Source organism: Poecile atricapillus, chromosome W (genome assembly GCF_030490865.1).
Source record: "Poecile atricapillus isolate bPoeAtr1 chromosome W, bPoeAtr1.hap1, whole genome shotgun sequence".
NCBI lineage: Eukaryota > Metazoa > Chordata > Aves > Passeriformes > Paridae > Poecile > Poecile atricapillus.
The window spans coordinates 52546042-52562178 of NC_081288.1; the positions used below are offsets into that span (position 1 = coordinate 52546042).

At 41.9% G+C, this 16137-nt stretch overlaps 1 protein-coding gene across 1 annotated transcript in view; it reads left to right on the plus strand.

The window, feature by feature from the left end:
• Window positions 1-2988: 2988 nt before the first annotated feature.
• The window catches only part of LOC131592446 (cystic fibrosis transmembrane conductance regulator-like), an 87073-nt gene continuing 73924 nt past the window's right edge, over window positions 2989-16137 (plus strand). Inside the window, exons 1-2 of the mRNA XM_058863960.1 lie at window positions 2989-3162; window positions 15574-15684. Coding sequence (XP_058719943.1) covers window positions 3110-3162; window positions 15574-15684 — 164 coding nt within the window. The 5' untranslated portion in view covers window positions 2989-3109. The remainder of the gene's footprint in view (window positions 3163-15573; window positions 15685-16137) is intronic.

Here is a 16137-nt window from a genome sequence, read left to right on the forward strand (position 1 = left end):
CAACTTTTACATTCATGTCAGCTGAGTATGCTCAAGATCCCCGGGAAGATGAGGAGTCTGAAATAAGCAAGACAATGCACCAGTGGAAACTTTGTGGATACATGAGAGAAAAATGGCAATAAATATGTAAAACAAAACCAAGAGTTTAGGAGTTTTTTGACTGAGGGATGTGTGTATGTAAAAGCATCTGATTTATTTGCAAAACTATTGGATTACAGAGTCATCACTCCATGGTGAACATAGCCATAGCTGGTACTTAAGGAAGTAGGCATAGAAATATTCTAAGTTTAGAGAAGAAATATTCAAAATTAGGGAAAGTTCGTGGAATTTTTCATGTAACAAAAATTACATAATCAACAATGATTGATGGGATGTCTTTGTTAGTCCCAAATTTGCTACAAGTGCTTGCAAATCAGCTCTTATGGTAATAGCCACAGGGAGATACTGTTATGAAGAATACTTCATTACCCATTGACATTTTAACTACTTTGGACCTGATCCAGTAATGGTTTCAAATTACTAACATACCTCACTTTCTAATGTAAATTACAAAAAAAAAAAAAAAAAGAAAAGAAAAAAAATTTCAAATCCCCTGCTCACTTTCTGCTTTATTCACTTGTACCAGAGTTTCAAAGGCTGGGAAGGGGAAGAGCCTGTAGCAGGCTAGTGTGTACTGTTTAGTAGAGTGACTTTCCAGTCTGACTCGTTGATCTCAAAGGTCTTTTCCAACCTAGTTGATTCTCTGATTCTGTCTTTAAATTAATGTTTCATCATTTTTTTAATGAAGTAAAAATAATTGGTAGATTTAGGTGATTACATGTCAGGGCCTACCCAAAGAACTTCTCTCAGAGGTCGACGGAGCATGTGGGATCCCAGCCTTGTCCCGGCTCGTGCAGAGAGGGGATCTGAATCCTGATTCGCGTTCCTACTTAAGCTGCCTGGCCTCTGGAGGGGCTGGCGGGCTGGCACTGCCGCAGCAGGGGGCGCCGGGAGGTGTCTTCCAGGCGCCCGGCACCGAGCGCCCGGAGAAGCCGGTCCCGCCTTCTCCTGGCTGCCGGGGTGCGGTGCGGGGTGCGGTGCGGGCTGCAGTGCAGGGTGCACCGTGCGGTGCGCGGCGCAGTGCAGTGCAGGGTGCGGGATCCGGTGCGGGGTGCGGTGCGGAGTGCGGGGTGCGGGATCCGGTGCGGTGCGCAGTGCGGGGTGCGGTGCGGGATCCGGTGCGCAGTGCAGGATGCGGTGCGGGGTGCGGTGCGGGCTGCAGTGCAGGGTGCGGTGCGGGGTGCGGTGCGGGGTGCGGGATCCGGTGCGGAGTGCGGTGCGGGGTGCGGTGCGGGCTGCAGTGCAGGATGCGGTGCGGGGTGCGGTGCGGGCTGCAGTGCAGGGTGCGGTGCGGGGTGCGGGATCCGGTGCGCAGTGCAGGGTGCTGCGGTGCGGGGTGTGGGGTGCGGGGTCCGGTGCGGAGCGGTGCGGTGCGCGGTGCGGGGCGGGGCGGAGTGCGATGCGGGATGGGCTGGCGCCCCGCTCCACTAGGTGGCAGGATGCCGAAGGGCTCCGCGCTGCTGTCCTGGAGCCCGGGCGGATTTAGTCCTGCCTCTCCGTTTTGTCCGAGGACATGATAAAATGCGGACAGTTTCCTGGAGTCCTGCCTGCCCCGAGATTCTTACTGGTTTTGTCATTAATGAAGTAGAATCGGGAAGGATTCGAGGGAGGTCTGAGACACAAAGGAGCCCGGTGTGGTGGCAGGGTAAGAGGGCACTTGTTGGTTCGGCAATTTACGAGGAAGAACTGCCAAGTCAGAGAGGAATCCTTTATTAAAATGCAGCGGGTTGTAGCGAAAAACGTCGAAATAAAAAGTGCCTGCAAAGTTTTGGAAAGAGTAACAGCTGGTTAAATTGTAGCGCAAGCTATAAGTCCGTATAAAAGTACGTTCGCTTCTTTACAGAGCAAGTTCAGAGGGCAACGGCTGTAATCAAGAAAGCTTGGACTTTTCCATCCGTATTTTTTTCAGTTACAGAAATGAAAGGACACTGGAGTGTGTAAATATCAAAATAAAGCAGCAAATAAAATCCTGTATAGAATTAAATCACATGTTCTTTTTTTCTTGATTCTTGTAATCTCTGTCTCTTTCAAGTATGCTTTCTGCTATGCGCCATTAAAGCAGTGATTTTGTTTGTACGGCACACATATGAAGCTTCAGAAACAGCCTTAGTGTTAGATATGGGTGTTTGAGCTAAACTTACTGAAGATACAACTTCATTTCCCACTCCTTTCGGTTCAGGTACGGGCCTGGCAGAGAACTCGAAAAACTGAAGCAAGTGTTCTTTCAAGTGGCTGTGATCGCGCTTGGCCCGCACCCTTCCTTGGGCTGCCCGCCCGCCCTCTGCCTTAAGCCCGTGTGCCGCTACGCTCGCCCGCGGGACCGCGCACAGGCGTAGGGCCGCTGCTCGGGGGCTTCTGGCCCTGGGAAGCCACCGAGGCCAAACGCCGCTAAAGCCGGGCTCGGCTCCCGCGGGTCTCAGGGGGCTGCAAGCAGGCGCCCTGTGTACTGGGACGGGCTCTGCGGTGAGGAGCTGCTCGGCACGGCGAGGGGGTGTCCACGCCCCGACGGGGCTGTCCTCGCTGCTGTGCTGCCCCGCTGCCCTGGTCCGAGGGCAGAAGGTCCATCTGGAGGGGTGGTCTCCCCACCTCGGCGCTTGGTCAGAAGAGGGGTTTAGTGCTGGGGGGAGGTCGGGAAGCCGGGGCGGGGTGCCTCGGGAAGCTGAGTCGGCAGGTGGAGGTAACGGGCTGGGCGAGCGCCGCTGGGGAGGAGAGGCTGCGGGGGGAGCGGCGGGGCGCGCCCGGTGCGCGGTGCCGGGCGCGGAGGGGAGGCGGGGGAGGAGCGGCGGCGGCAGCGGCAGCGCACGGGCTGGGGCCCCGGCCCGCCCGCCTTTGAACCGGGGCAAAGCAGAGGCGGGGAGAGGGGCCGGGGCAGGAGGCGGACGGTGACATCAGAGCGGCCGGGCGGATAAGGTGGGAGAGCCGCAGGAGCGGAGTGGGCGAGCGAGGCGTTAGCGATTAGCGGCTGCCTCGGGTTCCCCGCTCATCTCAGCTCACCTCAGCTCACCTCACCATGCAGAGGTCTCCCCTGGAGAAGGCGAACATCTTCTCCAAACTTTTCTTCAGGTGGGAGCCCCGGTGCGGCGGGACGCGTGCGGGCGGGGGCAGCGGGCCGGGCTGGGCAGCGGCGGGCGAGGAGCTCCGCGGAGAAGGGAACCGAGCACCGGGCACCAAGTAGCTCTGGAAGGGTCTGCGGGGAGAGCGGTGGGAGCCTCGCTTGTTGATCAGATTACTTTTTCGTTATTGTTGCTGGGGTTTTAGTACCAGGAATGGGCTCTGCCAGGTGTCATAAACCTTTGCTGGACCCGGACAGATGAATTTATGACATAATTTGAGCAACCTTTGGTAATTGCTCAACCAGTTAATCTGTTATTTCGTGTAAACTTTGAGAACACTGTGGGGTGGTAAGGAGCAGAGGGGAAATGGTCTCAGAGCAAGGATTCCTTCTGTTTGGCTCTTTGAGGATTTAGCATTTGCTCAGTGTGTGTGCAAGTGTAATATATGATCTTATATCTTGTTTCCACAGTTCCTTGTAATCCTTGAAAAAGTTCTCTTTCAAGCAAACTTCCTAGTGCCTTTTCTTTCTAAAAACTTCAAATAAAAAGAGAAGGAGTCAATAACAGTTCCTGGGCACAATGTTCTTTGTAAGACAATATGGAAGCTGAATATGTCTTATGTGACATTGCTAGAAATGACAGTGTGAACGGGAAAGAGCAAATAATCTTTTGGGCATTGGCCCTCACAGCACTGGTTTCACCAGAGTTTTACCCCCTTTTGTTACTGAAGGGTCTTTTGCATGGCAAGGAAGGGCGGGAGGAAATCTTGTGCAAGATGTAAACATGATGACTGAAATGAGAGCACATGGTGTAAAACACTGTCATGAGGTCTCTGCCTTAAAAACTGAGGGCTTTTAGCCCACTTCTATATCCTTTTGGGATAGCTTTCAGCAGGTTGGTCTGTATGGTTTTTAAAGTTTCTTAATGGGAGTGTGTATGAGTCACTGTCTGCCTGTCCCCCCTGCTTTGGCTCATTTTAGCCAGATAGGATAGAGGAGAATGATCCCAAATATAACCTGTTCCTAAAGTTTTACAAACATCCAGGTAAAAGTAGCGATCCTGCAGGTTTTCTCCAATGGTGCTGCAGTGGGCAAGAAGCCATGCTTTCTGCCAAATACTTTTGGAACCAGAGAGTATGCATGACAGGAGTGTAAGCAATTAAAATTCTCCATAAATGATACTTCAGCCAGTGCTCCTGTCAAGTATAAGACAGAAATCTGTAGGAAATAAGTCCGTATATTAATTTAATTTCTTGAGGGGCCACTTGCTCTATATAATTTTATTTATTTATAAACTTCTATAAATTTATCATCCTAGAACGTGGGGTGTTGAAGGTGTGAAGAAAAAAAAAAACCAATAAGATAAAGCAAACATATTTCTGATTCCTACCGTAGTGAAAGTTTCTATGTCTGAAACCAGATGCAGTTCCTGCTCATTAAGTACATAATTAACCATCCTGAGTCCTGAGCTCATCTTTTAAATCACAGTCTTTAAGTCAAGCGAATGGTGTTTTAATCATGTTTATCATGCATGATGCATTATACTGTACCAAATATCGGTCAGGTGACTAACTAAAGTAATAATAATAAAGTATATGAAGTTAAGGAAATGCTCATGATGAATATTAACTAGAGAAAAAAGGTGTATGGAAGAGATTGCTTTTTTTCAATGATAATGAAATAGTTGCTATCAAGTACAACACATGTTTCAGTGAAGTAACTTTTATAAGAGTCTGCAATGCACTTATGTGTAAAGTACCAATCTGAATATAATGCGATAAGTTGAAGATCATGTTAGCAGAAATTATGTTAAAGTATTAGCTATGATTATTCAGGAAATCTTGCTGATAAATATATTACTATTTAATGTACAAGTTGTTATCAGCTATAGGTGTGTAAACCTATTGGCGAGGTTTTATTGCTTCATAATCTATCCTGTTTGGGTGGGAGAGATAGATTTAACAGGTTAAAGTCAGAATGTAGCTCTCTGATTATAACTGAATAGTTTATACATATTTCAATATTGTTTGGACCTTTTTTCTTAATTCTTTATGCAAAAAAAAAAAGTGAGGAAATGTTTTGGTTTACAAAGAGTAGTATTTTATAGAAGGTGTTACCTTTTTGTTGTGTTAGTGATAGTGATACTACTGGGGCAAAAAAAAAAAGAGAAAATTTCTAGGAGTGGTCATGATAGAAAGTATTTAAAATTAGAAATTAACTTTCATCCTAAATTTTAAACAATTTTTGTTTAAAAACTGAGCTTTGGTGGATAAGAAACAAAGTGTGAAAACAAGTGGTTTGACATCTTCTGTTAAGGGGACACTTAGAAAATACTAAATACTGAGGGTTTGAGGTTTCAGAGATTGTTTTGTGTTTTGTTGTATTTTCCTTATTACATTTTCAGAGTTGATTTCTTGTTCCCAGCCACATGCAAAACATTCTTTCTGTTCATTGGGAACTTTTCCCCTTGCTTAAAGAAAACAGAGTTTTATGCAGAAGCAGTCAGATCATCGTATGCTTAGCTTAATATTCATCATGAAGCTTCACTTTTGTCTTTATAGCCAATACTTATTTTCCTTTGGAATTCTGGGGTTTTGCAGGATCAAGGCCATACCTTCTGTAACAAACAGTATCAAACTACTTTGCAATCACCTAGGTTTTATTGAAAATTAACTGAGATCAGGAAGTCTTGCTAATTAATCAATTTTTATCTGAGAACTGGCACGCAGAGTTATTTCTGGAGTTTCAGAAATGGCTGCAGCTATGAGACAGTTCTGACTTTATTACTTTTCTTTTACATGCAACTTTAGATATTAAAATACAAGTTTTCAAAAAGTAATCTTTGTGCTTGTGTGCAACTCTTTAAGCATATACTTTTGCTTTGGTACCTATCAAACATGACAACTCTTAGCAAGACCTAGTACTTTAGTGCCTGATTCATTATTAAAACCAAATGAGAAATACAAACTAACCCATTTGTTTTTGTCAAGTCTCATGGATTCAGTCAATCAGATCTGCTCTAGTTGCTTCTTGCTTTCCAAACCAGAGAAAAAGAAATCTATGCATTTATATAACTGTCCAGTGGTTCCTAGGACAATTTAGCCAGTAAGGGATAAATGCTGGATTCATTCTTCTGCCCTGTGTGTGTTGTGAAGGCTAGGAAAAGGAATTCAGTTCTATACCTTACCTCTTCTAGGAAGCAGGACCAAATGTTACCAGTGTTTGGCAGTGAAGGTGTTTTAGTTCTCTATCTCTGGCTCAGCTACTTTTTAGAGCATAAATAAAGAGTGAGTCTACTCTTCTGAATAAAAAACTTATTTGAAAGTCCTAATTCCTTGTGTGAGACTTCTTAAGAAGTCTGCTAATAATCTTTAAGGTGGATAAGATAATTCAGGACTTGGGTACTTAGGCCATACACTACAGTAATGTTATTCTGTCACTCTTTCTAGCTTAATTCAGTCGTAATTTCAAGTTAAAGAGTGCCTTGTACAAGATAGTTTCTGGTTTGAAAAGGCATATTAATGATAATTAAATTGATTCCCTTCAGAGAAATTAACAAAAGCCAGACCTTCCCTGGGCAGTCCCTGTTCTGTTCTTGAACTGCATATCTTAGAATTCTAGGCCAACAACTTCCTTAGGATTTTCATTCTTGAATTGAAAAATCTTGTGTTTTCCTTGCAAAGTTTGGGATTTAATGCATACATTTTTACTCAAAGTTTCTCCTGAAACTATCCTGGGTTCCTAAAAGTCCCAGATTTTGTATAGGAAGCTTAAAGGACTAATTCATGCTTCTACATTTCACTCTGGGGGGCAGGTGTCTGGAAATTAAATAAGCTTCCCTTATCAATACCTAGCTATAACACTTCGATCATCTTCCCCCTTCGAAAAAGGAGCCTCTGTGTACAGTAGCAGGTGAATGGCACAGTGTTATGCCTCAGTTTCTGGGGCAGTCAGCTTAGACACTTACACAAGGCAATTTTTCTGTAGTGTACTCTTAGGGCCCTGTATGTATCTAGCCCTGATGAGCTGCCTTTCACTGATCCCAGACAATCATAAATGATGGCTGTTAGTGATAACCAAGTACAGATGCAGCTGCAGCATGGATTCTGGCCCTGTGAGGCTGCCTGATCATTCTTCTCTTGCCACAAGTGGTCCTTGGAGACCTGCTGGTCTGCCAGTCCTTCAGATCTGTCTAAACCAGCAAGGCGTCAGCTCCTGAAAGTCAGATAGCTCAAAGATGTGCATGCAAGTCTTGGATTCCTTCTGAAAATTTGACTTCTATTGCTGTTTCCAAGGTAAAATATGAAACTTGAAGTGAACTGAGGAAGGATGCAGGGTCTCCTACATGTCAAGTACAGAGGAATACTTTCTTTAACAATAAGGCTAAATTGTGTCCTTGGCTCAGCCTGATACTGCATCTTTGGTCTAATGACCAAAAAATGCAAACCTTGTGTAGCACAGGGACCTTCTCTGGCTGCTTTATAATTCTAAAGCACAGATGCCTAGATCAAGTTGCATCTGACTTCTGAAATATATTTAAAGTCTGTTTTCTTCCTGCAGGAGGAAGACTTACTATCTTGATATTAAAACTAAATTATCAAGCATTTGAAATATTTGCAGACCTTGTTATTTTCTACATGCTTATTTGATTTTGGTCAGATAGAAAGTAATCTGTCCAAATCCTTGATTTTTTTTTTTAATACTGTAGGCAGTGACATGGTTAGTAGATTTATTATCTATATTATAGAGGCTTCTAAATGCACTGACAGAAATTCAAAGTCCTTTACACTAAACAAAATATTTGATAAAGCATTCTGTTTTGAAGATCTTGAAGTCTAAGCAGATATCACAAAGATGGGTTAAAAAGAAGTTTCCCTACTAGTTTTGTAGAGGAGAAAGTGGAGTATACAAGGGTTGTGATTTGTCCTAGGAGCATGTGGTGGAGTCAGTGCAATCTGCCTGGGATCTCCTATCCAGAACTTTGATTACACAAGAGTATTTCTGGTGTGACAAGGTTATTTAAGAATATTTCTGCAGTGAATAATTATCACCTTTTTCACGCTTAAGAATCTAAGTCTACATTTTTGGATATGCTATGTTTCAAAGTGGTGAGAATAGTGTGACTTATTGCAAGAGGTTTCTACAGGTTGCAGATATCTTGGTTTATGTTTTTTCTGTTCACCTACCCCCCAGCTTTGCAGCATATGTGTGTAGGTATAGTTGTGGAGGCAGGATGGTGCCAACTTGACATCCAGGTAATAATGTGTCACATTATGTCCTCTGAAATAAGTAAGTTAAAGGTGATAATTAACTAGTGTTTAAGGAGACACATTGAAACACATTGCCAGATTTTACCATGTGTACTTGTAGATGCAGTTCAACCTGCTTCCATGAGACTAGGGGTACACCTGGGTGAGACAAGCAAGAACTCAGAGGCTGTTTGTGTCAGTCCCTCTCTCATAAGCAAAAGGATCTGCATGAGCTTTTTCAGTCAGCAAGTAGCTAATCCAAGGCTGCATTGTCATGAAACTCCCCTAACTACAAGAGAATAAATAGGCATTTAAGACATATTTGGAAACAATATTGTTTTTCAATTTAAACCACAAGCTTTGTGCCTGTCAGATATGGGTAGGCATCCTTCTTTCAGGAGAAGATAGGTAGGAAGGGGGGAATAGATCCTGAAAGGCAGTGCTTGGGGTGGGCTGTTGCAATACAAATGTCTTGATTCCATGGGCAAGGTTGTGCCTTAGGAGAAAATCCTAAGTGACAGCTGATAAAGGTACTTGGTTTTAGGTAGATTCCCATATTTTAATGTTGTTATTTACTCTTTATTTTCTCCCCAAACTTTTAAAATAAAGAATGTGATTTTTTTGTATTGGAGTCATTCTGATATCTCACTTTAGCTTTCACCTTAACTCATTTTGAAGTTAATCTGTAAGTTCTGGAATGCTTTTATTTCTCTATAGGTGATAAATACAAAGAAAACAAAACCACAAAGGTTCCCCCCAATGTTGCTTTGCTCAAAGCCTGACTGTTTTGGAAATCAAAAGATATGAAGCATTTTCTTATTAATTTGCAAGGATCATGCTGAAGACTAGCATCATAAATACCAGGATACAGAGAAAATGGCAAAGAGCAAGCAGTAAGAGAAGCGGCACCTAATTCAGGGTTGATTCCATGTTACTGTGATGGCAATTTATATTTTGACACTTGGTATTAAAATTAAATAAAATGCAACTGTGTTCACCTGTTTATTTATACCTGACCACATATCAGTCATTTGGGTTGGAACAAATTATGGTTTCGGAAAGGGTCATTGCACCTGATGTGCAAATCTATGCTATTTTTTTATGAAACATATCTTAAAAAATTCATGGCTAACCAAATGAAGTGCTAAATTGGGTGGAATGTGTTGCTGTCACTTAGTGACACATCTGGAATATTTAAAAATTCAATTAAATCATGAATAGCACTGCTCTGCAACAGTTTTGCTGATGCAAACTTTCTGTAATGTTCCTTGTTCTTTCAAAGGACTAGGAGAAAAGAAATCTTTCTCTTATTCTTGCTGAGGGGTATATAATTGAGAAAAAGAATGAAAATTAAGGAACATCCTCTCCTAGTCTGTCTAACTGTAGGTATATGCTGAAACAGCCTTGTTCATAGCACATCATCACCACTGTTATTTTGTTAGCTTTGTTAAGGAAATATTTGAAGCATGTCCTACACTTGAATTTGGTACCTAAACAACTGACAGTTTGCAATACAATTAATATATTCTGTCCTTCCATCTTGCACAACCTATCCCCTGATGTGCTTTGTTTTCTCTCAAATATCTGTCAGTACTCTGCAAAATGAAATATTTTGACTGCCTTACTAATTGTAAGGAAAAACGTACTAAATTTCTGCTAAAAAAGCATTTAGCAGTTAGATAATTTGAATAAGTATCACTTCACAAAAACTGGCCATAAAAGAAAAGACTTCCCCAAGAATTGCTGTGGCATAATCCTAATTAAGATTTGATATTAAAATCCTGGGGTTTCAGCAGAACATTGATTAGTCTTAAAATGGTGCTGCTCACAGCTAGTGGCAGAGTCAATAATATTGCAGCTAAATACTTTCCATGTCAAATAACACCTCATGGGGAAGAATTGTTTATTAGTGAAGAAATTAAAATCTTAATTTTTGTGATTGTGGGGAAAACAACAACAACAACAACCTGGAGATCAGTAGGGTCTGCATTTACCTTTGTTGTTGAAACCCTACAATAATTATATTTAAATATTAAACTATATATTTTTTTTTGTTTATAAAGGGGGAAATGCTAAAGTTAATATAGTTTTCAGAATATATAACATGCTATCTCAGTAGGTTACTATTCAAAAGAAAATAACTGCAACTCTGCTCTGTTGAGGGTGACCAAGGGGCAGGGGACAGGAATAAGGCTGTTGTGCTCCGTGGGCATGCTGACTTGTCCCATCTGTTAGCAAGGATCACAGAAAGCCAGGGTCACCTTTTACAGCTGCATTACAGCCGCAGGACGCTCAGAGAAGACAGCTGGTGGTGCAGACACTCTTCTGGAGAAGCAGTTTTGGGTGTAGTAGGGCCACTTCCAGTATGAAGTAAGTAACAATTTACAATTTGCTGCTGCTGCACTGATGGATATCTTTTGTGGGAGGATGGGAGTGCAGAGCCTCTGATGCACTCTGGTCAGAGGGACTCTTTGGGACTTTCTGAGATCTACATGGTACCTCAGCCTTACCTTGCAGCTGGTAAGAATTCATGGCTCTACAAACATATAGTAAAACTTAAGCTCCAAAGCATCATAATTACAGCTTGATTATGTTCCTTCCTCCCTGCCCTCCCCCTACCTCCCCCTTAATTGTTAGGAGGAAGGATAACTTAAAGCCAGAGGCACTATTCTTGATCTCTCCATTGAATTTCAGGTCCAGTTCCTTAGGAGCTGCAGTCACTATGCTTAACTATATTTTGCACAGGTATTAATGCTTTGTAGAAGGGAGTGAAGGCATGGCCACCTCTGCACTGCTCGGGAGATGTTGCTGTGTTGTGCACAGAGCACCTGTTGAAATGGCAGCAGTCTGATCAGTGACCCCTGTAGGAGAGCTACTCTGTTTTGCTGGTCTTGGGTAGCCCAGCACCATTGTTCTGTCTCAGCAAACTGTGCTTCTTGATCTGAATAGCCTGATGGAGCTAGGGTATTCCTGTGCTCAGGAAGAAGATCTGGGCAGTTGGCTTAGCAACACAGATGCTCCTTCTGTCTTCAGTGACATGCAAAGCAGCCTTAAGGGAGAGTCAAATCCTATTGACAAATTGTCTTTGTTAATACTCTCTGGAAAGCCAAAGACATCTGTCCTATTGGTACAAATTGCTTGAGTGGGATGAGTCTGAACATGCTGTAGAAAGCAATAACTGTAATAAGAAACCTGTTAACTACTCCTTAATAAAAGAAAAGAAACGGTCATTAGAAATCTACCAAACAGTACGTTTTATATATATGATATTTACATATAAAATGAATAATGTATGTTTTACTATGGGCAGTGGATAATAGATATGGAACTTCCCTTCTTTTTTCCTTTCCTACTCTACATCCTTGAAACTTGTTTCCTGATGGATTTCATGCATGTGTACCCATAATGACATTCATAGTTTGTGGCAAAACTCTCACAGCACTACAGGTTTCTCTGTGAAAGGGTTCATTAAATGCCAGCCAGTAATCCGATGGCATTTGTTAACATAATGCTGTAAAGCCAATCTGTTTCCCTTCCTACTTGCTCGCTTCCTTTCAGAATAAATTTCTCTCTCTCAACAACCTCAGGAAAAAACCTCAGCATTAATGTTGGCAAGTTGTTTCCAATAAACCAAAAAAATAGCTCTGAGTGGACTATGTCGCCACGTGTTATGGAAACATGGATAACTACAGATTATATTGCCAGTTAAAATAAATTCATAGTCATTTTGCATTTCAAATCTTTGCAAAAAATCTAAAACATAATTGCTATAGGAATGCTATAGGAAACTGGCAAAAAAAAAAGGTTTTGTGAGATATTTAAGTGTTTAGGTCTAGTATATATATTTAGGTCTAGTATATTCCTTTTAATAAAACGCAAACTGTCTCCTGCAGTTCCTGACAGCACAACTCAAGCAGCTGTTGAAAATCCACCTTGAGACAAACATCACACATCAGGCCAACTCCTGCCACAATTACCACTCCAACCTGAAGCCACTTGGCACGGCGCACAGGTTGGCCAGATGTAGTTAGGGTGGGACTTCCAAGCAAGGCCAGGGCAGCTGGGAGATGAACATCTCTGTGCAAGCCCTGCCAGCAGCTTGCAGTAGGAGCCTGGCTGCAGACTAGGAGGTCCCCAGGGGAAGGTGTCAGCACTGCTCATTTAGCTGGCTGGAGGAGATTATCTCGCACAGGTGCAGCTACCGTGATGAGCAGTGAGATGAGGATGAGGACTGCGTAAGTCTGTATGAAACGCTGACTTGGGAGAGGAGGGGAGTTCAGGGACCACATAGTTTTGATGGCAATGATAAATTCGCCTGGTTAACACAGAGTTAAACACAGTGTAAACATGTGAGACATTTCTAGAAGTACAGTAGATCTGCTAAGTGTGCTACCTTCTCCTAATGATGATACAACCACTCAGCTCTCTTTCTAAATGCAGTCACATTTTGTTCCTTTGGGCTGTGGCAAAATGCCAGGGTAAGTGTTAATCAAAACTATAAATAAAATCAAATATGTGGAGGGAAGCAGTATAATAAAAACTGTTTTCTCAAAACATACAAAGTGAAACTGTAAAGCGCTTATCTTTTGTCAGGCTGGGAATTGCTTATTGCAGCCTCAAAGCATTTTTAAGGGGCTCAGGAAGGTTATTACTTAGCTACAGTGTTGTGAATTAAAGACGTTGCCTAGGAAGTACTGTTACTTCCTTGCATTAGGTGCAATAGTAGTTTTGTGTCCCATAATTTGTATTTATTGTGTCATTACTGAAATACCTATGTATACGGGACATTGGTGAAGCTGAGAACAGGAACTCATGAGAGTTTCTGTTCCTGAATGTCAGGGACTAGCAAGTTCTCCACAAGATGTGCACAAAGCCAGTAGCAACTGGCCCTTTCTGTCTTCAGGAGCTGGCAAAGTACAAATCAGTACCTGATATACCATTTGCAGTAGCCATGAAAGACTCTGTATAACACATAAGTGATACATGAAATTCAAGGTTTTTATTCTAATCCATTTTATCCCTGAAAATTATTGGCCTCTATTTCCAATAGCTGTAAAGTTTATGGATGTTTCATCTCCAAATGGTAAAATGAGAGTTCAGTGGCTCTACAAAGTGGACTCTCCTAGCTCCCTTCCTATAATGTACCATGAATCACTTGTTATTTCTCAGCTACAGTGCTGTGAAAGACTGAGCTAAAAGCCATACGATTCATCTGAAACCATACTATTATTGCAGAAATTAAGGATACTCCTTCAATTTCTTAGAGCATGTTTTCTTTGCAGTGGGTGTGCTATAACCATGCACTTGGGAAGTATCTTGGTGCTTTACTGATTTATGGGGATTATAGACTGGTGTCTCATGCAATTCATAACTTCATTAAAGTAAATTTTCAAGTGTGCATGTGTGTGCACACAGTTGCATACAAGTAGTCTTCATCTGTAGTTTTAAGGGCTTTTTGTGCTTTTGTAGTGTTCAATGATGTTCTTTTCCCTTTGTATCAACTTTGCACCTTCAGAGGCTGCAATTGAGAATGTGGATTACTTTGTGTGTATAACATATGTTCTTACAGGCATACAGGTAAGCATATCCAATAAGCTGTTCATATTTTCTGTGTGACTGTGGGAAACATTATTGCATATATTTTGTGGGTTTTTATCTGTTGTCTAGAAACACAGTTTAAAAGAAAAATTTTGAAATTATTGAAGTTTTGCAGAATTTTATCATAATCATGAATCATGCAGGTTTTTTACAAACTCTGGTTTACACATGGAAGTACAATGGCCATCAACCACAAGCTACTTCTTTTGCAGGCACTTCATTTTTTTAAGTAAATACTTTTTATTGGTGACAGTAAAGCAGAAGTTCAAGTCGTTTCAAAATACACCATTAGTTCAAAACAGTTCTTATGTTTTGATATAGTCCTTTGCTTTCAAAAAGATTTCTGGACAGAATCTGGTGAAAAAATTTGTCAAAGTTGATCCTTGGGGATTCAAAGGCCTTTTTGGACCTGAATTGTTTGATAAAATTAGTCATGCTGTATAAAAGTTTTCTCTACAGAGTAGCCATTCAGAGTAGTCTTTTCCTGCTTGGTTTTGTTTCAGACTGCCCTTTAAATTGCAAAATTTTAAACAAGACATTTGAAAAAACAAATGCAAAATACATGTGTATAAAGGACACAATGAAGTTCTTATGAGGAGTCCTGTGCAAGATTTGTGTTGTTAAGTACATATTGCAATGTAGGATGTCATAGAATCATAGAATGATTTGTGTTGGAAGAGATCTTAAAGATCACTGGATTCCAAACTCCCTGCCACAGGCAGGGACACTTTCCAGCAAACCTGGAAGCTGCATTTAACCTGGCCTTGGACACTGCCAGGGATGTGGCATCCCCAGCTTCTCTAGGCAACCTGTTCCAGTGTCTGGCTATCCTCACAGTGTTTCTTCTTAATATCTGATCTAAACTTACTCTCTTTCAGTTTAAAGCCATTCCCCCTTATCCTGTCATTACATGCCCTTGTAAAAAGTTCCTCTCCAGCTCTACTAGAGACCCCCTTTAGGTACTGGAAGGCTGCTTTAAGATTTCCCCAGAGCCATCTCTTCTCCAGGCTGAACAATTCCAATTCTCTAAACCTTCATAGGGAGATGTGCTCCATCCTTCTAATCCTTTGTGGCCTCCTCTGGACTCGCTCCAACAGCTTCCTGTCCATCCTGTGCTGAGGACCCCAGAGCTGGCCACAGTACTCTAGGTGGGGTCTCCCCAGAGCAGAGCAGATAGAAATGAAACTTACATGACCACTTTATTATAGTTCTTATTTATTATTTATTTTTATGGACATAGCATATTTGGAAATACAGTACAAAGGTTTCAATCCCCTGATCATTTGCCTCCTGCTGACTTGGTAGGAAGTTTGGGGCATGATCCCAGCCCAAAACTTATAAAATGTAGGAGTTTCACAATTATTCTTTTAATATTATATTTGTCAATATAGTTTTGTAAATATAGCGCAGGGCTGCACTATATTGTGCCATATATGTGTGTGTATGTGAGTGCATGCGCACTTAGAAATACTTGGATGCTATAGACGAAGTATTCAGGATGAGAGAAAGCAACACAGGATTAATGCTAGAAATTTTTTTTTATTTCTAACATTGTTATTTTTAATATTTTCTTAGATGGACAAACCCAATTTTGAAAAAGGGTTACAGACGACGGTTGGAGCTGTCAGATATTTATCAAATCCCTTCTGCAGACTCTGCTGATAATCTTTCTGAAAAACTGGAAAGGTATGAAAGGTTAATTAAATAAATTTGTTTCAGAAATCACACTGCAATTTTCATTACACAGCTTTAGGATGAAATGGTTAAATAGCATTGGGTGCAAACTAATTGAACATAGTTGTACTTTGGACATGACTGGGATCCCTGGTGCAGATGTACAACTTAAGTGGTCTAAATTTCTATTTACAGGTACCTGTGATACCTGCCACTGATCGCAGAATCACAGAATAAGCTGAGTTAGAAGGGACTTAACAGGATCAAGTCCAAATCTTCGCCCTAAAGAGTACATCCCCAAGAATCACACCATGTGCCCAGGAGCACTGTCCAAACACTTCTTGAACTCTGCCAGGCTTGGTGCTGTGACCACTTCCCTAGGGAGCCTGTTCCAGTGCCCGACCACCCTCTTCATGAAGAACCTTTTCATAATACCCAACCTAAACCTAGCTTAACTCAGCTTCA